The sequence below is a fragment of the Salvelinus sp. IW2-2015 genome, unplaced genomic scaffold, assembly GCF_002910315.2.
Source record: "Salvelinus sp. IW2-2015 unplaced genomic scaffold, ASM291031v2 Un_scaffold2502, whole genome shotgun sequence".
NCBI lineage: Eukaryota > Metazoa > Chordata > Actinopteri > Salmoniformes > Salmonidae > Salvelinus > Salvelinus sp. IW2-2015.
The window spans coordinates 196,520-223,944 of NW_019943818.1; the positions used below are offsets into that span (position 1 = coordinate 196,520).

The following is a 27,425-nucleotide window of genomic DNA, read 5'->3' on the forward strand; positions in this document are numbered from 1 at the left end:
TAAGAAGCTCAAGTGGCTGAGCCACCAAACTACTCGAGGACGAGTTCTCAATGGTTGGATGCGTTCTCAGTGGGGGCCTCGGCACACGTTCTACGAGCCCATCACGTTATAGCGCCCGCGCAAACAAAATGGTGAATGACAAGGCAGGATTGGAAAACAACGCTGATAAAGGGAAAATCTGATTAATATGGAGATCGTATTCTATACATCAGACAGTGACCACTTCAAAACTGGTTAGCTGACCCAATACAGTAACTGTTTAGTGAATTTGCTTGTTGGTGGCCGCAACAAAGGAACACGTATCTAGGAGCCATCAGCCACGTTTAGAGAGTTTGCCTAGGCCGCAACACGTTCTACTGACGAATCTTCTAACCCAGAAACCGCATTGCACATTCTAGGGTGCAACACACAACACGAAAAAAACAGGCATTGTCCGTTGTTTACAAGTGTGGGTGTTGTTTTTTACCTCGTCGTGATTGGCGTTGTCGATCTACTGATCTCGTGTTGTCTCGTCCTCTCTCCTCTGTTCTCCTCCGCTCACCGTAATTTCCTCTCAAGTGATTAACTCTTCCAGCAGTCCCGCTTGGCCAGTCCCCACCCTCCCCGCCTCGCCGGCATCCTCTTCTCCCTAGGTCAGGATCCACTCCTCCTTGCCAACGGATGTGGGCGTCAGGTGCCTCCTCAGCTTCCATCACATCACTCAGTGTAGAGGCAAGCTGAAAAGCAGGGACCATCGACCGCGACACAGCATCTCCAACGCTGACTGAAGAGGATCGGGCATCTTCTCCATTCTCATCCTGACCCTGGTGGTCCAGTCGCCGAAGTACTATCCACGTCGAGCGCCCAGGTCACCATCCCAGTCCCCGACCCGAGTGTGATCAACGCCAAAGCTTCTGTTCGGCCTCTGATCCCCTGTGGTCCATCCCCCTAAAGTGTACCCTGTCGTCCTGACCCTCGTGTCGCCATCACCGCCTAAAGGTTACCCGTCTCATCCTGACCTCTGTGGTCCCATCCGACCCCTAAAGGTTAACCTTGCTCATCCTGACCTGTGGTCCCAGTCACCCCTAAAGGTACCTCTCAATCCTGACCCGTGGTCCCAGGTCACCCTAAAGGTTACCTCTCATCCTGACCTGTGGTCCCAGTCACCCCTAAGGTTACCTGTGTCGCCTGACCTGTGGTCCAGTCACCCCTAAAGGTTACCTGTCGTCCTGACCCTCGTTGTTAGAACCACCAATAAAGGTTACCCTGTTGTCCTGCTCAATCACTTTTTGCTCTCTTCAGTTTTTTTGGCTTCTAAATTTAGTTCCTGTCCGATGAGTTGACCCCCAGCCCCGGCCCTTAAGGTTTGAGAGGGGATGGGGCATCAACTCCTTTCCAATATGGCCGCCTAGGTTGGTTCTCCCTTCTTTAGCACAAAAATGACTGGTCAGTGACTGTACAGGTGGTTTAAAGATGAGGTGGCATCAGACAAGTCTGGTGTCTATCTGGAAGACCGCAGTGAATGACTTATGATTTCAGTGGGGCGTCTTTTCTTCTTATTTACAGTGAAGTGACTTGACTGGAACGTACAAGCAACTGTGAGGGAAGTGATGCAGAAAGAAAAGCATATGAACCGCAGGTGTTTTAGAGGGACTCTGACCTGACATCCACCAACCAACAGCATGTCATCACAGTGAGACGACTATGAAAGACTGTCAGGGACTCTGACCTGACATCCACCAACCAACAGCATGTCATCACAGTAGACGACTATGAAAGAACTGTCAGGGACTCTGACCTGACATCACCAACCAACAGCATGTCATCACAGTGAGACGACTATGAAAGAACTGTCAGGGACTCTGACCTGACATCCACCAACCAACAGCATGTCATCACAGTGAGACGACTATGAAAGAACTGTCAGGGACTCTGACCTGACATCCACCAACCAACAGCATGTCATCAGTGAGACGACTATGAAGAATGTCAGGGACTCTGACCTGACATCCACCAACACAGCATGTCATCACAGTGAGACGACTATGAAAGAACTGTCAGGGACTCTGACCTGACATCCCACCAACCAACAGCATGTCATCACAGTGGAGACGACTATGAAAGAATGTCTGGTGTCATCACAGTGAGACGACTATGAAAGAACAGCGTGTTCATCAACGTGAGACGACTATGAAAGAAGCACGTGTATCACAGTGAGACGACTATGAAAGAACAGCGTGTCATCACAGTGAGACGACTATGAAGAGAACAGCGTGTCATCACAGTGAGACGACTATGAAAGAACAGCGTGTCATCAATGCCTGAGACGGATATGAAGAGAAGAACTGTCGGTCTGTATTATTGTTTATTGAAGTTGTACGTCAATGTTTATTGTATCTGTATTCTTTATCTTTTTGTTTTCTTGGAATGAATGGAAGGAGATGTGATGCTGTTGGACTGTCTGTGTTGCTTATGTCTATGTGCCACATTCATCTCTGTGCCTGCGTCCCAAATGGCATCCCATTTCCTATATAGTGCACTACTTAGTAGTAGTCTGCTATATAGGGGAATGGGTGCCATTTTCAAATGCACACATAGATACAAAAAAATCAATGTACGCTGCAAGGATTAAAACCTCAGATTTACCCATGGCCGCTTGTTTAGTAAATGAGGACCACCAGAAATGTCATCATTCAGTATGCAAAATAATTAACCTAAATGATGACATGCTGTACTTACTGGTATTAATCAGTAACAGTGTACAAGTTAAGATTCAAATACCTTTTAAAAATATTGTTTAGCTTTTTCCTCTCAAATAGCAGTGTAAAGATGTTGAAGGATCGACTATTTCTCTGCTGCACTTTACCGATGGGGAGGGGTTTTCTCTATGATCCAGGATTGACACACAACTGGGAGCAGTTTACTGGGAGAATGTATCTAAAAATGGATTCTGGTGTTTACAAGAAATAATCGTAATCCTGAAATTAGTTAACTAGCTAATCTGTTATTGATCATCATGATCTGGTACCTCTGCTACATCCAACCACTGTCAGAGGAACTGAAGGGACAGTACACCCTCAATCTGTCTGAAAAGCAACAATCTGCAGAACTGTCTGAAATGCTTTGTCTTGTCAACATTACAAGATTAACCTGTTTTCAAGATTGATACATTGGCACATTCAGGACAATTACTAATTGGCTGCATTTGCACAGGCAGCACAATTCTTATATTTTGCCAATAATTGGTCTTTTGGCCAATCAGATCATATCCTTTGCCAATAATTGGGCAAAAGATAAGAACTGGGTTGCTTGTGTAAACGCAGCCTTCGAGTTTCATATCTCTGCTTATTGTTACCAGCTCTTTACATCACTAACAGAGTGGTGTGCACTTGTATGTAACAATACCCAGAATACATTTCCCCTCATTGTGTAATTTTATCCAATTTCGCCTGTTTTTTCCAGTTCTGGGGTCGTCTAAGTGAGGCTTCAGTATGACATTGTGTTTATTTGGCAGCCGTTTCTCCAATAAGAATGCTCCATAGTGTATGTAATTAATAATGCTGTTAGTTTTTATAATTAAGTCTATTTCTATCATCGCTGCCTGCCAACCTTTCTGATTTGCACTGCTGAGTATGGCGTTTTGACAGTATGGATTAACAACTAGGTGACAGGAAAACAAAAATATTTTATGATTGAAGATGACTGCACTTTAAGATGAAGTTACTAATATTTTCCAAACCCTTTTTTTGGGGTTGGGGTGGTGGGGGTTGTATGAAACCATCTATTGTCCGTCTGCTGCATTAAAACATTAAAAATTCGAAAACTGTTTGGGGTTTGTATGTTTGACTCTGCACAGCTGTGTCGGGAAAAAAATACAATGTTATCTACATTGCCGTATTATACTTATTTTATTAAAATCATGGACTGAAATGTGTGGTTTTGAACTCTTTGCTCTGTGTGTTTATTTTAGTGGATGTAAAGTAACTTGACACCCCATCGGTCACGATCCCTAACTACAAACACATCACAGGACCTAAGTCCCCTAGCAACCTTCACATGCACTTTCTACTGGCTAATGAGATTCTCTACTGTATTGAGGGCTACTGTAAACTATGGTAATAAGGACTACTGTATTAAAACATACTGTAAACTACGGTAATAAGTCTGACTAAAGCAACAATGCGGCCAATGCATGTTCCATTTGGGCCTCCCGAGTGGCACATTGGTCTAAGGCACTGCATCGCCGGGTTCGATTCCGAGCTGTAGCACAACCGGCCGTGATCGACAGTCGCATAGGGCTGCGCACAATTGGCCCAGCGTCGACCGGGTTAGGGGAGGGTTTGTTCTTAACTGACTTACCTAGATAAAGGTTAAATAAAAAATGTTTTTAAACAATGTTGGAGTTGAACTAAGCACAGAACTGACAGGCTTTATAGCTTGTGTGCTGTCCAACTATGTCATTTACATACATCATCTGTCTAAATATGGTTAGTGTTGTGACTTTTGTTTTGAGCCTGCTATGTAAATACACGGTCTCTGTCAGTGTCATCACTAGTCTGGGCTATGCTAGCTACATCAGAAACTTCAGCATAGTAAATCTAAAGTGGCAGCTAACCACAAATATCGGAATTGAAGCTCTGCTATGCTACATTTACGAGTAGTAGGCTTTTTTTTTTTGTAAAACAAAAATACTTTTCGTTGGGATGCAAAAGGCTGGTGATGCTTCTTTTTGCTTTTGCCCTTGGATTTTCCCAGTCGCTCTGAGTTCTTCCGCTTCCTTTCCATGAGAATGGTCGTGATTGGTTTTCGACACCGATTGCCCTAGACTGACTCGCAAAGAAACGCTCTGATTGGATCTGATCCTTTTACAGGACAAGTCGCTCCTCCCTCACAGAGGACAGGTCAAAGATGGCGTCGATTAGGTGTTTTCTTCGCTCCGGGAAGGTGTTTATACCTTTTTAATTCAAAGTTCAGACAATTATATTGTTCAAATAAGGATGAGACCTTAACGAGAGCTATTTTCTTTCTTGTCTTGTGTAGAGTGCCGTCTCGGTGGTCCTGCGTAGAGAGTTCAGCAAGACCTCTCCAGCGGCTGTGCAGGTGAGAACTAGCTAGCATCTTTGCTAATCTAGCTAATAACCTTCACCGCAGCTGTCAGCTGTGTTCACTACTAGCAATTATGCTGTTAAGAAAAGCAGTCAATAGCTTATACGGTAACATGTAGATTAAAGAAATCATGAAATGTTAACCAGTTTACGTGCTATGATGAACGTTGTGTCCATGTGGGATGTCAAGGCCTGACCTTAGGCAATAGATCCGACCCGTTTACATACAGCTGCGCTATCGTAGATTAAGACACCGCAGAGCCGGCACTATACATTTTTTGGAAAACGTGTACCTCAATCCAGGTTTGAGAAATGTTGTACCCCCGAATTGTCCCATTATCCCAACTGTTACACCGAGAAGATTGAACGACTGATGGTTTTTAGGTCAACTGCCGTTTTGTCCTCGGCTGTAGTTACAGCAGCCATTTATTAAAGTGTCGAATGTATTTCATCTTGTATGTAATCAAATCTGGCATTTTTGTATGTAGTCTGATTCACCGTTTCGTGTATGTCATTTAAGTAGTCACATGTATGTCATTTTTGTATGTAGTCTGATTCACTGTTTCGTGTATGTCATTGATGTAGTCACATGTATGTAATTTTTGTATGTAGTCAAATGTATGTCATATCTCCGCTCAAGATACTACTGCCGATCTTCTTCTGTAGAATAACACCTCCAAGATCCCTATAACACCCCCTAACACCATCCCCACTTTATTAAAACAGTTCTGAAATCACATCGAGGTAGACAGAGAGATGGGAGAAACAGTATGACGTTTTGGAGTGGGGATTGAACCCCGGTCTCTGGTGGGGAGAGGAGTTTATGTTGCTAGACCCCCGTCTCTGCACTAGTTTTGATCTTTAAAGCGACAGATTCTGCTTGTAATCAAAAGTGTTATATAAACGGAATCTATTATGATTTTATTATCAAGTCATTTTTGTATAGTCACATCGTGTGTGTCTCTATTTCAGGTGAATGTCCGAGATGCCCTCAACCAGGCGATGGACGAGGAACTGGAGAGGGATGAGAGAGTCTTCCTTCTGGGTGAGGAGGTGGCCCAGTATGATGGAGCCTACAAGGTATGAATACACAATGACAAACTACATGCAAATCAAGATGCTGATTTCAAAAGTTGTTTAAAATAAATATACACTAACAAAAAATATAAATGCAACATGTAAAGTGTTGGTCCCATGTTTCATGAGCTGAAATAAAAAAAATCCCAGAAATGTTCCATAAGCACACAAAAAAAGCTTATCTTTCTCAAATTTTGTGAACAAATGTGTTTACATCCCTGTTAGTGAGCAGTTCTCCTTTGTGCTCCGTGGTGGGGTTATGGTATGGGCAGGCATAAGATACAGACAATGGGAAAATGTTTTCGTTTTGCATTTTATCGATGGTGATTTGAATGCACAGAAAGACTGAGGTCCAATTGTGTGGCACATTTTTTTAAAGGTATCTGTGACCAACAGATGCATGTGTATTCCCAGTCGTGTGAAATCCATAGATTAGGGCCTAATTTATTTATTTAAATTGACTGATTTCCTCACATGAACTGTAACTCAGTAAAATCAATGAAATTGTTGCGTTTATTTTCATTCAGTATATTTGTTCTGCTATATTTGTTAATTGTATGTGTATTTTGTATGTATTTTGTTCCATTATATTATTGTTACAATATATTTGAAATGTATTTTGTTCAAACTGATCATTTTGACTAGTTGATTGGTGTTTTTCTCCTGACTTTTGTGAATTTGTAGGTGAGCAGGGGACTGTGGAAGAAATACGGAGACAAACGAATCATCGACACGCCAATCACAGAGGTAAAAACAAACACACTGTAAACAAGACAATGCTGTTTTTTTCTTTGTGTGTTGCGACCCTAAATGTGATGGGCTCTAGAACGTGTTGCGGCCCTAAACGTGATGGGCTCTAGAACGTGTTGCGGCCCTAAACGTGATTGGCTCTAGAACGTGTTGCGGCCCTAAACGTGATGGGGCTCTTAGAACGTGTTTGCGGCGGTCTAAACGATTGACGATTGGTCTCGTAGGAACGTGTGTTGCGGCCTTGAAGACGGTGATTGGCTTCTTAGACGTGTATGCGGGCCCAAACGTGATTGGCTCTAGGAAGCGTGTTTGCGGCCCTAAACGTGATTGGGCTCTAGAGACGCTGTTTGCGGCCCTATAACGTGAGGTTGGCGTCTTAGAACGTGTTGCGGCCTGAATTACGTGATTGGCTTAGAGTTGTTTGCGGCACCTAAATGTGAGTGGCTCTTGGACGTGTTTTGCGACCTATAATGTGATTGTGCTGGATCTAGAACGGTGTTGCCACCCTTATAATGTGATGGGCTCTAGAATCGGTTTGCGGCCCTTAAACGTGAGGGGGCTCTAGAACGGTGTTGCGGCCTCTAACGTGGATTGGCGTCTAGAACGTGTTGCGTCGGCCTAAAACGTGATTGGGCTGGTTCTGAGAACGTCGTCTGCGGCCTGGCTAAACCGTTGATGGGCTCTTGGGAACGTGTTGGCGACCCTTAAACTGTTGGATGGGCTCTCGTAACAGGTGTTGCGACCCTAAATGATGATGCGGCGCTTGAGATACGGTGTTGGCGGCTAAATGTGATGGGGTCTAGAAACGTGTTGCGGCGCATGAAATGTGATGGGGCTCTACGAAACGAGTGTTGCGACCCTAGAATACTGTGATGGGCTCTGAGACGTGTTTGCGTACCTAAATGTGTATGGGCTGCGGTAGAAGTGTTGGCGGCCCGTAAATGTGTGATGGTGCGCTCTAGAACGGTGTTGCGGCCGCGCTAAATGCGGTGAGTGGGCTCTAGAACGTGTTGCGGCCACTAAAATGTGGATGGGTCTCGATAGACGTTGTTTGCGGCCCTAATGTGACGTGGGCTGTAGGGAACGTGTTTGCGGCCATCTAAGATTGTGATGGGTCTCAGCAAGTTTGCCGCTAAGGTGTTGGCTCTTGGAACGTTCCGGCCTAAATCTGTGATGGGCTCTTAGAACGTGGTTTGCGGCCGCTAAAATAGTGAATGGGCTCTAGAACGTGTTGCGGCCCTAAATGTGATGGGCTCTAGAACGTGTTGTAACAGATGCATTTTCTCCCCTTACAGATGGGCTTTGCAGGCATTGCCGTTGGTGCGGCATTCGTAAGTCAATTAGTATTGTTATTATAATGGAATGTATGGAAATGTCCTATTCCTATAGAAAGTAACATTGTACAAGCATATCTTCACTAACCCAATTTGAATGTCTGATCGTGGTAGGAAGATGAGACTTCTCATAAGGGCATACCAAATGGCACCCTACCCTCTACATAAGGAACCCTGCATCCTACATAGTGCACCCTACCCTCTACATAGGGCATCCTACATAGTGCACCCTACACCCTACATAGTGCACCCTACCCTCTACATAGGGCACCCTGCATCCTACATAGTGCACCCTACCCCCTACATAGGGCACCCTGCATCCTACATAGGGCACCCTGCAATCTACATAGGGCACCCTGCAATCTACATAGAGCACCCTGCATCCTACGTAGGGCACCCTGCCCCGTACATAGGGCATCCTACATAGTGCACCCTGCCCCCTACATAGGGCACCCTGCCCCCTACATAGGGCATCCTACATAGTACATCCTACATAGGGCACCCTGCATCCTACATAGGGCACCCTGCATCCTACATAGGGCACCCTGCATCCTACATAGGGCACCCTGCATCCTACATAGGGCACCCTACCCCCTACATAGGGCACCCTACATAGTGCACCCTACATAGTGCACCCTACATAGTGCACCCTACCCCCTACATAGGGCAMCCTACCCCCTACATAGTGCAGCCTACATAGTGCAGCCTGCCCCTACATATTGCACCCTACCCCCTACATAGTGCGCCCTGCCCCTACATAGTGCACCCTACCCCCTACATAGTGCAATACTTTTGACCAGAGCCTTATGGGCCCTAGGAAAAAGTACACAATATAGTACTAGACTCAACCATCTTCTCCTCCTGTGTTTCCAGGCCGGGCTGAGGCCAATCTGTGAGTTCATGACCTGGAACTTTTCCATGCAAGCCATCGACCAGGTGATCAACTCAGCTGCTAAGACCTACTACATGTCAGCCGGAGCCCAGCCTGTCCCCATTGTGTTCCGTGGTCCCAACGGCTCCTCTGCAGGTAAATAAACAAACATCTATGCCAGTTGTTTTCCCCAATCCTGGTCCTTGGGACTTATTGCCCTCGCACTAACACACCTGTTAGCAAAGGCTTGAAAATGAAATGATTCGTTTAATCAAGTGTCTTCGTGCTAGAGGAAAAACACTAGCGTCTCTTTGGATCGGCATGGGGAAACACTAGATGCTCTCTCTTTGGATCGGACATGGGGAAACACTAGCATCTCTCTCTTTGGATCGGCATGGGGAAACACTAGCTCTCTTTGGATCGGCATGTGGAAACACTAGCGTCTCTTTTGGATCGGCATGGGGAAACACTAGCGTCCTCTTTGGATCGGCATGGGGAAACACTAGCGTTCTCTTGGATCGGCATGGGAAAACACTAGCATCTCTCTCTTTGGATCGGCATGGGGAAACACTAGCGTCTCTCTCTTTGGATCGGCATGGGGAAAAACTAGCATCTCTCTCTTTGGATCGGCATGGGGAAAACAACTAGCGTCTCTTTGGATCGGCATGGGGAAACACTAGCGTCCTCTCTTTGGATCGGCATGGGGAAACACTAGCATCTCTCTTTGGATCGGCATGGGGAAACACTAGCGTCTCTTTGGATGCGGCATGGGGAAACCTACGCCGTCTCTTTGGATCGGCATGGGGAAACACTAGCGTCTCTTTGGATCGGCAGGGGAAACACTAGCGTCTCTTTGGATCGGCATGGGGAAACACTAGCGTCTCTTTTTGGATCGGCATGGGGAAAACACTAGATCTCTTTGGACGGCATGGGACATATCTCGTTTTGGATCTGCATGGGGAACACTAGCATCTCTTTGGATCGGCATGGGGAAACACTAGCATCCTTTTTGGATCGGCATGGGGAAACACTAGCATCTCTCTTTGGATCGGCATGGGGAAACACTAGCGTCTCTTTGGATCTGCATGGGGAAACACTAGCGTCTCTTTGGATCGGCATGGGGAAACATTAGTATCTCTTCTTGGATCGGCATGGGGAAACACTAGCATCTCTTTGGATCGGCATGGGGAAACACTAGCGTCTCTCTTTGGATCGGCATGGGGAAACACTAGCATCTCTTTGGATCTGCATGGGGAAACACTAGCGTCTCTTTGGATCGGCATGGGGAAACACTAGCATCTCTCTCTTTGGATCGGCATGGGGAAACACTAGCGTCTCTCTCTTTGGATCGGCATGGGGAAACACTAGCGTCTCTCTCTTTGGATCTGCATGGGGAAACACTAGCATCTCTCTCTTTGGATCGGCATGGGGACAATGCATTCTCTCTTTGGATCGGCATGGGGAACACTAGCGTCTCTCTCTTTGGATCGGCATGGGAAAACACTAGCATCTCTCTCTTTGGATCGGCATGGGGAAACACTAGCATCTCTCTCTTTGGATCGGCATGGGGAAACACTAGCATCTCTCTTTTGGATCGGCATGTGGAAACACTAGCGTCTCTCTCTTTGGATCGGCATGGGGAACACTAGCATCTCTCTCTTTGGATCGGCATGGGGAAACACTAGCATCTCTTTGGATCGGCATGGGGAAACACTAGCGTCTCTCTCTTTGGATCTGCATGGGGAAACACTAGCATCTCTTTGGATCAGCATGGGGAAACACTAGCGTCTCTTTGGATCGGCATGGGGAAACACTAGCATCTCTCTCTTTGGATCAGCATGGGGAAACACTAGCATCTCTCTCTTTGGATCAGCATGGGGAAACACTAGCGTCTCTTTGGATCGGCATGGGGAAACACTAGCGTCTCTTTGGATCGCATGGGGAAACACTAGCATCTCTCTTTGGATCAGCATGGGGAAACACTAGCGTCTCTTTGGATCGGCATGGGGAAACACTAGCATCTCTCTCTTTGGATCAGCATGGGGAAACACTAGCGTCTCTTTGGATCGGCATGGGGAAACACTAGCGTCTCTTTGGATCGGCATGGGGAACACTAGCGTCTCTTTGGATCGGCATGGGAAACACTAGCATCTCTCTCTTTGGATCGGCATGGGGAAACACTAGCATCTCTCTCTTTGGATCGGCATGGGAAACACTAGCGTCTCTTTGGATCGGCATGGGGAAACACTAGCGTCTCTTTGGATCGGCATGGGGAAACACTAGCGTCTCTTTGGATCGGCATGGGGAAACTAGCGTCTCTTTGGATCGCATGGGGAAACACTAGCGCTCTTTTGGATGGCATGGGGAAACACTAGCGTCTCTTTGGATCGGCATGGGGAAACACTAGCGTCTCTCTCTTTGGATCGGCATGGGGAAACACTAGCGTCTCTTTTGGATCAGCATGGGGAAACACTAGCGTCTCTTTGGATCGGCATGGGGAAACACTAGCGTCTCTTTGGATCGGCATGGGGAAACACTAGCGTCTCTTTGGATCTGCATGGGGAAACACTAGCGTCTCTTTGGATCGGCACGGGGAAACACTAGCATCTCTCTCTTTGGATCGGCATGGGGAAACACTAGCGTCTCTTTGGATCAGCATGGGGAAACACTAGCTGTCGGCTCTTTGGATCAGCACGGGGAAACACTAGCGTCTCTCTCTTTGGATCAGCATGGGGAAACACTAGCGTCTCTTTGGATCGGCATGGGGAAACACTAGCGTCTCTTTGGATCGGCATGGGGAAACACTAGCGTCTCTCTCTTTGGATCGGCATGGGGAAACACTAGCGTCTCTGGATCAGCATGGGGAAACACTAGCATCTCTCTCTTTGGATCGGCATGGGGAAACACTAGCGTCTCTTTGGATCGGCATGGGGAAACACTAGCGTCTCTTTGGATCGGCATGGGGAACACACTAGCGTCTCTCTCTTTGGATCGGCATGGGGAAACACTAGCATCTCTTTTGGATCGGCATGGGGAAACACTAGCATCTCTCTCTTTGGATAGGTATAGGGAAACACTAGCGTCTCTTTGGATCAGCATGGGGAAACACTAGCGTCTCTTTGGATCAGCATGGGGAAACTCAGCATCTCTTTGGATCGGCATGGGGGAACACTAGCATCTCTTTGGATCAGCATGGGGAAACACTAGCATCTCTTTGGATCAGCATGGGGAAACACTAGCGTCTCTCTTTGGATCGGCATGGGGAAACACTAGCGTCTCCTCTTTGGATCAGCATGGGGAAACACTAGCGTCTCTCTCTTTGGATCGGCATGGGGAAACACTAGCTTCTCTTATTTCCTTCTGGATAGTTGAAATGTCGTTGGGTAAAGAATGTTATTTTGGTTCCTCTGTCTGCAGGTGTGGCAGCCCAACACTCCCAGTGTTTCGCTGCCTGGTACGGCCACTGCCCCGGCCTCAAAGTAATCAGTCCCTGGAGCGCTGAGGACGCCAGAGGACTCCTCAAAGCAGCTATCAGGGACAACAACCCTGGTGAGCAATAACCTTTATCCCAAATGCCACCCTATTCCCTATATAGTGCACTACTTTGGGGGACTAGGGTCCATTTTGTCTCTCCATGATTCTTGCATCTTATCTCCTCGCTACCTCAAAGGTTTTGGAGATACAGTGAGCTCCAAAAGTATTGGGACAGGGGACACATTTTGTGTTTTGTCTCTTACTCCAGCACTGAGTGAAAGTTAACAACGCACAAATCTCAAACCCACAAGACATGCTTAACTCTCACCATAACATAACAAGGGAGGTTAGCATTTTATATCATATCCCCAAGACATGCTAACTCTCACCATTACAATAACAGGGGAGGTTAGCATTTTATATCATATCCCAAGACATGTAGCCTCTCACCATTACTATACAGGGGAGGTTAGCATTTTTATATCATATCCCCAAGATATGCTAACCTCTCACCATTACAAATACAGGGAGGTTAGCATTTTATATCATACCCCAGACATGCTAACCTCTCACCATTACAATAACAGGGAAGGTTAGCATTTATATCATACCCCCAAGACATGCTAACCTCTCACCATTACAATAACAGGGGAGATTAGCATTTTATATCATACCCCCAAGACATGCTAACCTCTCACCGTTACAATAACAGGGGAGGTTAGCATTTTCTGCGGGGTATGATATTTGTCTAACTTTCTCACTCATAATTTATTCATGCTTCATTCAGGATTATCCGTAACCGTGGTAGCGTCCACAATGTATAAGTGTTTAGAAGAATGTAGAAACATTCTATTATTATTTATAGTAGATGTACCAAAATGACACACTACATTATTTACCATTAATTTCTATTGTGGACATAATAATCCTGAACACACAAAAACAAACCGCAAATTCATCCAACAAGTTTGTAAAGTCACAATCTTGCTGTAGTCGTTGCCTGCTAGGAATATGGGACCAAATTTACCTTCTGACTACTTTAATACACATATAAGTGATATTGGCCCAATACTTTTGTCCCCTAAATTGGGGTACTATGTACCAAAAGTGCCCTCATGATGCACTTTAACCTCAGTACAGAGGACAAAACAACAGAAATTTCACTGCTCCACCTTTGAGCTCCACTGTTATCAGTTTGTTCATCACACATGGTGTACGACATGGTAAACAAGAGCTGGTACAGTCCATACCTAAATTAACCAATAAAAGGTGGTGGTCCCTAGAGGACGCCCCAGGTCCTAGGAGGGGTGGTCCCTAGGAGGCCCGCCCCAGGACCGTAGGAGGACGCCCCGGGGTCCCTAGGAGGTGGGGGTCCCTAGGGACGCTTCCGGGGTCCTAGGGAGTGGGGGTCCCTAGGAGGACGCCCCGGGTCCCTAGGGAGTGGGGGTCCCTAGGAGGACGCCCCGGGTCCCTAGGAGGTGGTGGTCCCTAGGAGGTGGTGGTCCCTAGGAGGATGCCCCGGGGTCCCTGGGGGGGGTGGTCCCTAGGGGACGCCCCAGGTCCTAGGAGGGGGTTGGTCCCTAGGAGGTGGTGGTCCCTAGGGGAGGAACGCCCCAGGTCCCTAGGAGGTGGTGGTCCCTAGGAGGTGGTGGTCGAGGATGAGAGGGATCACTGTAGATCTGCTCATGTAGTGTAGACATTTAAGTTCCTGTGCTGTAACCACGGTGACGAGTGCTAATCGAAAACCCTTTATGCATTTTTCCTTCAACAGTGGTGTTCCTGGAGAATGAGCTGATGTATGGTGTGCCCTTTGACCTGTCTGAGGAGGTTATGCATAAAGACTTTGTCTTACCTATTGGAAAGGCCAAGGTCGAAAGACAAGGTAAGTAGCAAGAGCTGAAGAGAAGGAATTTACATATTTTTTTATATAATGTAAATGTTCATTGTAACATCCCCTGTTAAAACATTGACATAATTGGTCATTTCATTGAGATAATTGGTAATTTCCTTAAATCTCTTCAGGTGTAGCATTGTTAGCAAATTGCATCGTTGATAAAACAAATTAGCATGATGTCTTAATTGAGATCTACATAGGCTGCGTCCCAAATCTGCTCAAAGGTAGTTTACAATAGGGAGCCATTTGGGGAGTTTGCACAGTGTTAGATAGCCTTCAGAAAGTATTCACACTTCCTGACTTTTTCCACATTTTGATGTTACAGCCTGATTTTACATTCTGTTACGTTACAGCTTTACCTCATCAATCTACACACAATATTCCATAATGACAAAGAAAAAAATGTTTTTTTGATAATTTATATAAATAAATGAAATCACATTTTAAATTAGTATTCAGACCTTTCACTCAGTACTTTGTTGAAGCATCTTTGGCAGCGATTACAGCCTCTAGTCTTCTTGGGTATGGCGCTACAAGCTTGGCACACCTGTATTTGGGGAGTTTCTCCCATTCTTCTCTGCAGATCCTCTCAAGCTCTGTCAGGTTGGATGGGGAGCGTCGCTGCACAGCTATTTTCAGGTCTCTCCAGAGATGTTTGATTGGGTTCAAGTCCAGCTCTAGATGGGCCACTCAAGGACATTCAGAGACTTTTCCCGAAGCCACTCCTGCATTGTCTTGGCTGTGTGCTTAAGGTTGTTGTCCTGTTGGAAGGTGAACCTTCGCCCCAGTCTGAGGTACTGAGCACTCTGGACCAGGTTTTCATCAAGGATCTCTCTGTACATTGCTCTGTTCATCTTTCCCTTGATCCTGACTAGCCTCCCAGTCCCTGCTGCTGAAAAACATCCCCACAGCATGATGCTGCCACCACCATGCTTCACCGTAGGGATGGTGCCAGGCTTCCATCTGGCCACTACCATAAAGGCCTGATTGGTGGAGTGCTGCTGAGATGGTTGTCCTTCTGAAAGGTTCTCCCATCTCCACAGAGGAACTCTGGAGCTCTGTCAGAGTGACCATGGGGTTCTTGGTCACCACCCTGACCAAGGCCCTTCTCCCCCGATTGCTCAGTTTGGCCAGGCGGCCAGCTCTAGGAAGAGTCTTGGTGGTTCCAAACTTCCATTTAAGAATGATGGAGGCCACTGTGTTCTTGGGGACCTTCAATGCTGCATAAATGTTTTGGTTCCCTTCCCCAGATATGTGCCTCGACAATCCTGTCTCGGAGCTCTACGGACAATTCCTTCGACCTCATGGCTTGGTTTTTGCTCTGACATGCACTGCCAACTGTGGAACCTTATATAGACAGGTGTGCCTTTCCAAATCATGTCCAGTCAATTTAATTTACCGCAGGTGCACTCCAAGTTGTAGAAACATCTCAAGGACGATCAATGGAAACAGGATGCACCTGAGCTCAATTTTGAGTGTCAATACTTATTTTTATTTTAAAAAATGTCACCTTTTATTTAACCAGGTAGGTCAGTTGAGAACAAGTTCTCATTTACAATTGCGACCTGGCCAAGATAAAGCAAAGCAGTTCGACACATACAACAACACAGAGTTACACATGGAATAAACAAACATACAGTCAATAACACAATAGAAAAAAGTATATGTACAATGTGAGCAAAGGAGGTGAGACAAGGGAAGTCAAGGCAAAAAAAAGGCCATGGTGGCGAAGTAAATACAATATAGCAAGTAAAACACTGGAATGGTAGATTTGCAGTGGAAGTATGTGCAAAGTAGAGAGAGAAATAAAAAGGAGTTAAATAAATAAATACAAATATGTAAATAAGTTCTGTTTATTTTTAATACATTTCCAAAAATGTCTCAACCTGTTTTTGCTTTGTCATTATGGGGTATTGTGATGTCATTATGGGGTATTGTGATGTCATTATGGGGTATTGTGATGTCATTATGGGGTATGACGAGGAACTTTTTTTTATTTAATCAGTTTTCGAATAAGGCTGTAACGTAACAATGTGGAAAAAGTCAAAGGGTCTGAATACTTTCCCGAATGCACTGTATGTTGAATTCAGTTTGTAACAACAACAAAATGTGGAATAAGTCAAGGGCTATGGCTACATTCTGGAGGCACTGCTTAACGTTTGTACTCAACCATTGTGTGTTTTCGTCAGGAACCCACATCACTCTCGTGTCACATTCCCGGTGTGTGGGTTTCTGCCTGGACGCAGCCGCCGTCCTGGCTAAAGAGGGGGTTGAATGTGAGGTGAGTGTCGTCCTTTAAGTATGTGGTCAAAAACAACACATTTTTATTGGTTTATGTATAAACTAAACCAATAGAAAACTCCCACTGCTCTTGCAATGTCACTACTTTCTATCTATCGTTGAAAACATCTCCACTTACAAATAAGGATTGAGGTTGGAGTCAGTGAGTGTGTTTTTAAATTCAAAGTTTGAAATTGTACATGTGGCCTAGTGTAGTTTAGGGTAGCCTAGGGTAGTGTAGCCTAGGGTAGCCTAGGGTAGCCTAGGGTAGTCTAGTGTAGCCTAGGGTAGTCTAGTGTAGCCTAGGGTAGTCTAGTGTAGTTTAGGGTAGCCTCGGGTAGTTTAGGGTAGCCTCGGGTAGTTTAGGGTAGTCTAGTGTAGCCTAGGGTAGTGTAGCCTAGGGTAGTGTACCTAGGGGTAGTGTAGATGGTAGCGTAGTGTGAGCTAGGGTAGTGTAGTGTGGCTAGGGTAGCGTAGTGTAGCCTAGGGTAGCGTAGTGTAGACTCGGGTAGCTAGGTGTAGTTTAGGGTAGCCTCGGGTAGTTTAGGTAGTCTAGTGTAGCCTAGGGTAGTGTAGCCTAGGGTAGTGTAGCCGGGTAGCGGTAGTGTGTGTCTGAGCTAGGGTAGCTAGGGTAGCGTAGTGTAGCCTCGGGTAGCCTAGTGTAGGTTTAGGGTAGCCTAGTGTAGTTTAGGGTAGCCTCGGGGTAGTTTAGGGTAGTCTAGGGTAGCCTAGGGTAGTGTAGCCTATGGTAGCGTAGTGTAGCTAGTGTAGCCTAGGGTAGTCTAGCTGTTTAAGACCCTGCTTCTGGAGCACATGGACATTGTAAAGCTGCCAGCATGAGTTCAATCCGTCTCACTGCTCTTTCAGCACTCTCTACACATCACTCTATCTAATAGATTTACAAATACCCCCAAGGACAACATTACTAAGTACTGTTCCTGTCCCCTGCTAGGTGGTTAACCTGTTCTGTCCCCCGCTAGGTGGTTAACCTGTTCCTGTCTCCTGCTAGGTGGTTTCTGTTGTTCCTGCTAGGTGGTTAACTGTTCTGTCCCCTGCTAGGTGGTTAACCTTTCTGTCCCCTGCTAGGTGGTTAACCTGTTCTGTCTCCTGCTAGGTGGTTAACCTGTTCTGTCCTCCTGCTAGGTGGTTACCTGTTCTGTCCCTCTGTAGGTGGTTAACCTGTTCCTGTTCCTGCTAGGTGGTTAACTGTTTGTCTCCTGCTAGTGGGTTAACCTGTTCCTGTCTCTGCTAGGTGGTTAACCTGTTCTGTCTCCTGCTAGGGGTTAACTCTGTTCCTGTCTCCTGCTAGGTGGTTAACCTGTTCCTGTCCTCTGGTGTTAACTGTTGTTCTGCTAGGTGGTTAACCTGTTCTGTCTCCTGCTAGGTGGTTAACCTGTTCGTCTCCTGCTAGGTGGTTAACCTGTTCCTGTCCTGCTAGGTGGTTAACCTGTTCTGTCTCCGCTAGGTGTGTAACTTTCTGTCCCCTGCTAGGTGGTTAACCTGTTCTGTCCCTGCTAGGTGGTTAACCTGTTCTGTCCCCTGCTAGGTGGTTAACCTGTTCCTGTCCCTGCTAGGTGGTTAACCTGTTCCTGTCCCTGCTAGGTGGTTAACCGTTCCTGTCCCCTGCTAGGTGGTTAACCTGTTTTCCTCCCTGCTAGGTGGTTAACCTGTTCTGTCCTGCTAGGTGGTTAACCTGTTCTGTCCCCTGCTAGGTGGTTAACCTGTTCTGTCTCCTGCTAGGTGGTTAACCTGTTCCTGTTCCTGCTAGGTGGTTAACCTGTTCTGTCCCTGCTAGGTGGTTAACCTGTTCTGTCCCTGCTAGGTGGTTAACCTGTTCCTGTCTCCTGCTAGGTGGTTAACCTGTTCCTGTCCCTGCTAGGTGGTTACCTGTTCTGTCCCTGCTAGGTGGTTAATGTTTCTGTCCTGCTAGGTGGTTAACCTGTTCTGTCCTGCTAGGTGGTTAACCTGTTTGTCCCGCTAGGTGGTTACCCTGTTCTGTCCCGTCTAGGTGGTTAACCTGTTCTTGTCCCCTGCTAGGTGGTTAACCTGTTCTGTCCCGCTAGGTGGTTAACCTGTTCTGTCCCTGCTAGGTGGTTAACCTGTTCTGTCCCTGCTAGGTGGTTAACCTGTTCTGTCTCCTGCTAGTGGTTACCTGTTGTCTGTGTAGGTGTTAACCTGTTCTGTCCCTGCAGGTGGTTAACTGTTCTGTCTGCTAGGTGGTTAACCTGTTCTGTCCCTGCTAGGTGGTTAACCTGTTCCTGTCCCCTGCTAGGTGGTTTAACCTGTTCTGTCTCCTGTAGGTGGGTTAACCTGTTCTGCTCCTGCTAGGTGGTTAACCTGTTCTGTCCCTGCTAGGTGGTTAACCTGTTCTGTCTCCTGCTAGGTGGTTAACCTGTTGTCCCTGCTAGGTGGTTAACCTGTTCCTGTCCCTGCTAGGTGGTTAACGTTCTGTCTCCTGCTAGGTGGTAACCTGTTCTGTCTCCTGCTAGGTGGTTAACTGTTTCTGTCCCCTGTTAGGTGGTTAACCTGTTCTGTCTCCTGCTAGGTGGTTACCTGTTCTGTCCTGCTAGGTGGTTAACCTGGTTGTCTCCTGCTAGGTGGTTAACCTGTTCTGTCTCCTGCTAGGTGGTTAACCTGTCTGTCTCTGCTAGGTGGTTAACCTGTTGTCCTGCTAGGTGTTAACCTGTTTCTGTCCTGCTAGGTGGTTAACCTGTTCTCTGTCCCTGCTAGGTGGTTAACCTGGTTCGTCCCTGCTAGGTGGTTAACCTGTTCTGTCCCCTGCTAGGTGGTTAACCTGTTCTGTTCCGCTAGGTGGTTAACCTGTCTGTCTCCCTAGGTGGGTTAACCTGTTCTGTCTCCTGCTAGGTGGTTAACTGTTGCTGTCTCCGCTAGGTGGTTAACTGTTCCTGTCCCCTGCAGGTGGTTACCTGTTCTGTCCTGCTAGGTGGTTAACCTGTTCTGTCCCTGCTGGTGGTTAACTGTTCTGTCCCCTGGTAGGTGGTTAACTGTTCTGTCTCGCTAGGTGGTTAACCTGTTCGTTCCTGTATGCTAGGTGGTTAACCTGTTCTGTCTGCTAGGTGGTTCCCTGTTCCTGTCCCCGCTAGGTGGTTACCTGTTCTGTCTCCTGCTAGGGTGGTTAAAACCTGTTCCTGTCTCCTGCTAGGTGGTTAACCTGTTCCTGTCTCCCTGCTAGTGGTTAACTGTTCTGTCTTCCTGCTAGGTGGTTAACCTGTTCTGTCCCGTAGGTGTTAACCTGTTTGTCTGCTAGGTGGTTAACCTGTTCTGTCTCCTGCTAGGTGGTTAACTTTCTGTTCCTGAGGTGGTTTTAACTGCTCTGTCCCTGTAGGTGGTTACCTGTTCCTGTCCCCTGCTAGGTGGTTAACTGTTCTGTCGTCCTGCTAGGTGGTTAACCTGTTCTGTCCCCTGCTAGGTGGTTAACCTGTTGTCTCTGCTAGGTGGTTAACTGTTCTGTCTCCTGCTAGGTGGTTTAACCTGTTCCTGTCCTGTGCTAGGTGGTTACCTGTTGTCCGCTAGGTGGTTAACCTGTTCTGTCCCCTGCGTAGGTGGTTTAACCGTTTTCTGTCCTGCTAGGTGGTTACTGTTCTGTCCCCTGTCTAGGTGGTTAACCTGTTCCTGTCCGCTAGGTGGTTACCTTCTGTCGCTAGGTGGTTTAACCTGTTCTGTCTGCTGGTGGTTAACCTGTCTGTCTCTGCTAGGTGGTTAACCTGTTTGTCCCTGCTAGGTGGTTTAACCTGTTTCTGTATCCTGCTAGGTGGTTACCTGTTCTGTCTCCTGGTGGTTAGACTGTTTGTCTCTCTAGGTGGTACCTGTTTGTTCCTGCTAGGTGGTTAACTGTTCTGTCTCTGCTAGGTGGTTACGCTGTTCCTGCGGTGGGTTAACCTGTCTGTTTCCTGCTAGGTGGTTTACCTGTTCTCTGTCCGTGCTAGGTGGTTAATCTGTTCTGTCTCTGCTAGGTGGTTAACCTGTTTGTCCGCTAGGTGGTTTCTGTTCTGTCCCCTGCTAGGTGGTTAACCTGTTCCTGTGCCTGCCCCTAGGTGGTTACCTGTTTGTCTCCTGCTTGGTGGTTAACCTGTTTGTCTCCTGCTAGGTGGTTAACCTGTTCTGTCCCGCTGGTTGGTTAACTGTTCTGTCCTGCTAGGTGGTTAACTCTGTAGGTGGTAACCTGTTCTGTCTCCTGCTAGGTGGTTATCCTGTTCTGTTCCCTGCTAGGTGGTTTACCTGTTCCTGTCCCGCTAGGTGGTTTAACCTGTTCTGTCTTGCTAGGTGGTTAACCTGTTTCGTCCCCTGCTAGGTGGTTAACGTTCTGTCCCTGCTAGGTGTTAACCTGTTCTGTCCTGTATGGTTACTGTTCTGTTCCTGCTAGTGGTTAAGCCTTCTGTCCCTGTAGGTGGTTAACCTGTTCCTGTCCTGCTAGTGGTTAACTGTTTGTCCCTATCTGTGAGGTGGTTAACTGTTCCTGTCCTGCTAGGTGGTTAAGCTGTTTGTCCTGCTAGTGGGTTAACCTGTTGTCCTGCTGTGTACCTCTGCCCTGCAGGTGGTTAACCTGTTCTGTTGCTCCTGCTAGGTGGTTAACTGTTCTGTATCCTGCTATGGTTACCTCGTTTGGTTTATGACCTGTTCTGTCTCCCGCCTAGGCTGGTTAAACTGTTCTGTCTCACGTAGGTGGTTAACCTGTTCTGTCCCCGCTAGGTGGTTAACCTGTTCTGTCCCTGCTAGTGGTAACTGTTCTGTCTCTGTAGGTGGGTTAACCTGTTCCTGTCCCTGCTAGGTGGTTCCTGTTCTGTCCTGCTAGCTGGTACTGTTCTTCCTCTGCTAGGTGGTTAACTTTTGTTCCCGTAGGTGGTTAACTGCGTGGTGGTACTGTCTTCCGCTAGTGCGTCCTTTTCCCGCAGGTGTTAGTGTTTCCTCGTAGGTGGTTAACTGTTCTGTCCTCTGCTAGGTGGTTTACCTGTTTGTCCTGCTAGGTGGTTAACCTGTTCTGTCCTGCTAGTGGTTAACCTGTTCTGTCATGCTAGGTGGTTAACTTGTTCCTGTCTCCTGCTCAGGTGTTACCTGTTCTGTCGCCCGCTAGGTGGTTACCTGTTTTGTCTCCTGCTAGGTGGTTAACCTGTTCTGTCCTCCTGCTAGGTGGTTTAACCTGTTCTGTCCCCGCTAGGGTTAACCCTGGTTTTTGTCCCCCCTGCTAGGTGGTTACCTGTTCTGTCCTGCTAGGTGGTTAACTGTTCTGTCCCCTGCTAGGTGGTTAACCTGTTGTCTCCCGTAGGTGGTTAACCTGTTCCTGTTCCTCTGCTAGGTGGTTAACCTGTTCTGTCCCCTGCTAGGTGGTTAACCTGTTCTGTCCTCCTGCTAGGTGGTTAACCTGTTTCTGTCCCGCTAGGTGGTTAACTGTTCTGTTCTGCTAGGTGGTTAACCTGTTCTGTCCCCTAGGTGGTTCTGTTCTGTTCTGCTAGGTGGTTAACCCTGTTCCTGTCTCCTGCTAGGTGGTTAACCTGTTCTGTCCCCTGCTAGGTGGTTAACCTGTTCTGTCCTGCATGGTGGTTAACCTGTTCTGTTCCCTGCTAGGTGGTTAACCTGTTCCTGTCCTCCTGCTGTGGTTAACCTGTTCTGTCCCCTGCTAGGTGGTTAACCTGTTCTTCTGTCCTGCTAGGTGGTTAACCTGTTCGTCCTCTGCTAGGTGTTAACCTGTTCTGTCTCTGCTAGGTGGTTAACCTGTTCCTGTCTCCTGCTAGTGGTTAACTGTTCTGTCTCCTGTAGGTGGTTAACCTGTTCTGTCTCCGCTAGGTGTTAACCTGTTCTGTCTCCTGCTAGGTGGTTAACCTGTTCTGTCCTGCTAGGGTTAACCTGTTCTGTCTGCTAGGTGGTTACCTGTTCTGATCTCTGCTAGGTGGTTAACCTGTTCTTCCCCTGCTTAGTGGTTAACCTGTTCCTGTCTCCTGCTAGGTGGTTAAACTGTTCCTGTCCCCTGCTAGGTGGTTAACCTGTTCTGTCCCTCTGTAGGTGGTTAACCTGTTCCTGTCCCCTGCTAGGTGGTTAACCTGTTTGTCTCCTGCTAGTGGTTCCTGTGTCTGTTCTCCTGCTAGGTGGTTAACCTGTTCCTGTCCCTGCTAGGTGGTTACCTGTTCTGTTCCCTGCTAGGTGGTTAACCTGTCTGTCCCTGCTAGGTGGTTAACCTGTCTCTGTCCCCTGCTAGGTGGTTACCTGTTCTGTCTCCTGCTAGGTGGTTAACCTGTTCTCTGTCTCCTGCTAGGTGGTTAACCTGTTCTGTCTCCTGCTAGGTGGTTAACCTGTTCTGTCCCCTGCTAGGTGGTTAACTGTTCTGTCCCCCTAGGTGGTTAACCTGTTCTGTCTCCTGCTAGGTGGTTTAACCTGTTCTGTCTCCTTAGGTGGTTAACCTGTTTGTCCCTGCTAGGTGGTTAACTGTTCCTGTCCTGCTAGGTGGTTAACTGTTCTGTCCCCTGCTAGGTGGTTAACCTGTTCCTGTCCCTGCTAGGTGGTTAACCTGTTCTGTCTCCTGCTAGGTGGTTAACCTGTTCTGTCCCTGCTAGGTGGGTTAACTGTCTGTCCCCGCTAGGTGGTTAACTGTTCCTGTCTCTGCTAGGTGGTTAACCTGTTCCTGTTCCTGCTAGGTGGTTAACCTGTTCCTGTCCCTGCTAGGTGGTTAACCTGTTCTGTCCCTGCTGGTGGTTAACTGTTGTCCCTGCTAGGTGGTTAACCTGTTTGTCTCCTGCTAGGTGGTTAACCTTGTTCCTGTCCTCCTACTAGGTGGTTAACCTGTTCCTGTCCCTGCTAGGTGGTTAACCTGTTCTGTCCTCTGCTAGGTGTTTGTCTGCTGTAGTGGTAACCTGTTCGTCTCCTGCTAGGTGGTTACTGTTCTGTCCCTGCTAGTGGTTAACCTGTTCTGTCCTCTGCTAGGTGGTTAACCTGTTCTGTCCCTGCTAGTGGTTAACCTTTCTGTCCCCTGCTAGGTGGTTAACCTGTTCCTGTCCCCTGCTAGGTGGTTAACCTGTTCTGTCTGCTAGGTGGTTAACCTGTTCTGTCTCTGCTGGTGGTTACCTGCCTTCTGTCCTGCTAGGTGGTTAACCTGTTCCTGTCCTCTGCTAGGTGGTTAACCTGTTCCTGTCCCCTGCTAGGTGGTTAACCTGTTCTGTCCCTGCTATAGGTTGGTTTACCTGTTCCTGTCCCTGCTGGTGGTTAACCTGTTCTGTTCCTGCTAGGTGTTAACCTGTTCTGTCCCCCTGCTAGGTGGTTAACCTGTTCTGTCCCCTGCTAGGTGGTTAACCTTGTCTGTCCCTGCTAGGTGGTTAACCTGTTTGTCTCCTGCTAGGTGGTTACCTGTTCCTGTCCCGCTAGTGGTTAACCTGTTCTGTCTGCTAGGTGGTTAACCTGTTCTGTCCCTCTGAGGTGGTTAACCTGTTCTGTTCCCCCTGTAGGTGGTTAACCTGTTCCGTCTCCTGCTAGTGGTTAACCTGTTCTGTCTCCTGCTAGGTGGTTAACCTGTTCCTGTCTCCTGCTAGGTGGTTAACCTGTTCCTGTCCCTGCTAGGTGGTTAACCTGTTCTGTCCCTGTTAGGTGTTAACCTTCTGTCCTCTAGGTGGTTACCTGTTTTCTCTGGTGGTACCTGTCTGTCCCTGCTAGGTGGTAACCTGTTTTGTCTCTGCTAGGTGTTAACCTGTTCTGTCCTCCTGCTAGGTGGTTAACCTGTTCTGTCCCTGCTAGGTGGTTAACCTGTTCCTGTCCCCTGCTAGGTGGTTAACCTGTTCTGTCCCCTAGGTGGTTAACCTGTTCCTGTCCCCTGCTAGGTGGTTAACCTGTTCCTGTCTCTGCTAGGTGGTTAACCTGTTCTGTCTGCTAGGTGGTTAACCTGTTCTGTCCCTGCTAGGTGTTAACCTGTTCGTCCTGCTAGGTGGTTTAAGTGTCTGTCCACGCTAAGGTGGTTACCTGTTTCCTGTCCCCCGTGGTGGTTAACCTGTTCCTGTCTCCTGCTAGGTGGTTAACCTGTTCTGTCCCCCGCTAGGTGGTTAACCTGTTCCTGTCCCCCTGCTAGGTGGTTAACCTGTTCTGTCTCCTGCTAGGTGGTTAACCTGTTCCTGTCTCCTGCTAGGTGGTTAACCTGCGCACCATAAGACCTCTGGATGTGGACACCATTGAGGCCAGCGTGATCAAGACCGGCCATCTGGTCACAGTGGAAGGGGGCTGGCCCCAGTATGGAGTAGGCGCTGAGATCTGTGCCAGGATCATGGAGGGTACGTGCTCTTGATTTTTATACATACAGACTGGTTTCCCGGATGCAGATTTAAGCCTCATCTTGGACTGAGGTATTTCCATTGAACTTGCTTTTTAGTCCATGACTTTGTCATTGTTGTGTGACTAGCACTGCAGCCATAACACCATGGATCCCCACGCTGGCTTTTCTCTGAAGGCTAAGCTAGGTTGGGCCTGGGTAAACATGGGTGAACTAGATGGAATGCTGCCTGGGAAGATCAGGTTACTGGTTGGAGTGGTAGTACAGGCGTGGGAGTACATACACTGAACAAAAATATATAAAGTGTTGGTCCCGTGTTTCATGAGCTGAAATAAAATATCCCAGACATTTTCCATACGTACAAAAAGCTTATTTCTCTAAAATGTTGTGCACACATTGGTTTACATCCCTGTTAGTGACATTGATCCTTTGTCAAGATAATCCATCCACCTGACAGGTGTGGCATATCAAGAAGCTGATTTAACAGTATGATCATTACACAGGTGCACCTTGTGCTGGGGACAATAAAAGCCCACTCTAAAATGTGCAGTTTTGTCACTCAACACAATACCACACATCTCAAGATTTGAGGGAGCCTGCAATTGGCATACTGACTGCAGGAATGTCCACCAGATAATTAAATGTTAATTTCTCTACCATAATCCTCCTCCGTTGTTTTAGAGAATTTGGCAGTACGTCCAGCCGGCCTTTCAACCACAGACCACGTGTATGGTGGTTGTGTAGGCGAGCAGTTTGCTTATGTCATTGTTGTGAACAGAGTGTTCCATGGTGGGGTTATGGTATGGGTAGGCATAAGCTACGGACAATGAACACAATTGCATTTTATGGATTGCAATTTGAATGCACAAAAATACTGGGACGAGATCCTGAGGCCCATTTAAAAAAATATATATATATAAAGTTATCTGTGACCAATTAGATGCATATCTGTATCATGTGAAATACATATATTAGGGCCTGAAATGACCTCATGTTGCTTTTATATTTTTGTTCAGTGTAGTAGGAATATATATATATATATATATATACACATACACACACACACACACACACGCAATGCATTGTGAAGGTATTCAGGACCCTTTTCCACATTTTGTTACAGCCTTATTCTAAAATTGATTAAATTGCTTTTTTCCCCTCATCAATCTACACACAATACCCCATAATGACATCACAATACCCCATAATGACATCACAGTACCCCATAATGACATCACAGTACCCCCATAATGACATCACAATACCCCATAATGACAAAGTAAATACAGGTTTTTAGAAGTTGCAAATGTATTAAAAAACAAGAAACGATACCTTATTAAATAAGGTATTTCAGGTTTGGTTTTTGCTTTGTCATTATGGGGTATTGTGTGTAGATTGAGGGATTTTTTAAACATTTTACAATAAGGCTGTAATGTAACAAAATGTGGAACAAGTCAAGGGGTATGAATACTTTCTGAATGCAACCACGGGGAAAGTGTTTTGTGTGAGTTAACCATTTAAAAAGCATGAAACATTCTCAGGGTTTTTGTTTAATAATAATCTGTCCTGTTTCCAGGCCCAGCCTTCAACTACCTGGATGCCCCTGCAGTCCGCGTGACCGGTGTAGACATCCCCATGCCCTACGCTAAGATCCTGGAGGACCACAGTGTACCTCAGATCAAAGACATCATCTTCTCAGTCAAGAAGGTCTTGAATATGTAAACATACCAATATGTAAACATACCAATGTCTCCCTCACTCTCACACCATCTGTCTGTCTCTCCCGCCGTGTCTGTCCCTCTGTCTGTCCCTCTGTCTGTCCCTCTGTCTGTCCCGCCATGTCTGTCTGCCGTGTCTGTCTGTCCTGCCGTGTCTGTCTCTGTCTGTCTGTCCCGCCATGTCTGTCTCTGTCTGTCCCGCCGTGTCTGTCTGTCTCTCCCGCCACTCCTTTCCTTGCAAACCAACCTTATTAAACTTTTAAGTACTTATAAGTACTTATTTACATATACAATAGTAATTACTTGTATAGTATTTACTTTAGTAAATACTTATTTCCTCCCCCCCATGTCAACTTAACCGTCAATATACGCACATCACATGACGACATGAAAATAGTCCTTATTCAGATACAGTTATACCTACAAGTACTTGCATTTCTGTTTCCTGATTGGTTGGTGGACAGACGGTGATGTCAGACTAAACTCTTCAACTTTGTACAGATCTGTCAATGATCCCATGATGGAAAGACTAAAGTCAAATAAATGTATAGTTGATTTAATGGAGTGTATTTATTATGGCCGATCATTATTGTAACTCCTGTGTTATTTTTGTTGCTGTAAAATGGCTTTGTTACAGAAATAAAACTCTCCATTTTATCAGTCTTGAAATAATGTTTTTT

General features: G+C 46.8%; 1 protein-coding gene and 2 long non-coding RNA genes across 3 annotated transcripts; 2 read left to right on the forward strand and 1 right to left on the reverse strand.

Annotated features, from left to right (window-relative positions):
- Positions 1 to 1,601: 1,601 nt before the first annotated feature.
- LOC139025317 (uncharacterized) lies at positions 1,602 to 2,082 on the reverse strand. Its single transcript, XR_011476896.1, has 3 exons — positions 2,021 to 2,082; positions 1,762 to 1,956; positions 1,602 to 1,691 (listed from the first exon to the last, which is right to left on the reverse strand). It is a non-coding gene; the product is annotated as an uncharacterized lncRNA (long non-coding RNA).
- Positions 1,974 to 3,923, forward strand: LOC139025316 (uncharacterized). Its single transcript, XR_011476895.1, has 2 exons — positions 1,974 to 2,158; positions 2,194 to 3,923. It is a non-coding gene; the product is annotated as an uncharacterized lncRNA (long non-coding RNA).
- Positions 3,924 to 4,813: 890 nt separating this feature from the next.
- Positions 4,814 to 27,405, forward strand: pdhb (pyruvate dehydrogenase E1 subunit beta). The gene is made up of 11 exons (XM_024141345.2): positions 4,814 to 4,923; positions 5,020 to 5,079; positions 6,057 to 6,164; positions 6,846 to 6,908; positions 8,207 to 8,242; positions 9,119 to 9,272; positions 12,534 to 12,665; positions 14,362 to 14,472; positions 16,674 to 16,765; positions 24,887 to 25,028; positions 26,604 to 27,405. Exons 1-11 carry the CDS (start codon positions 4,888 to 4,890, stop codon positions 26,747 to 26,749), a joined length of 1,080 nt encoding a protein of 359 aa, XP_023997113.1. The 5' UTR covers positions 4,814 to 4,887; the 3' UTR covers positions 26,750 to 27,405.
- Positions 27,406 to 27,425: the final 20 nt, after the last annotated feature.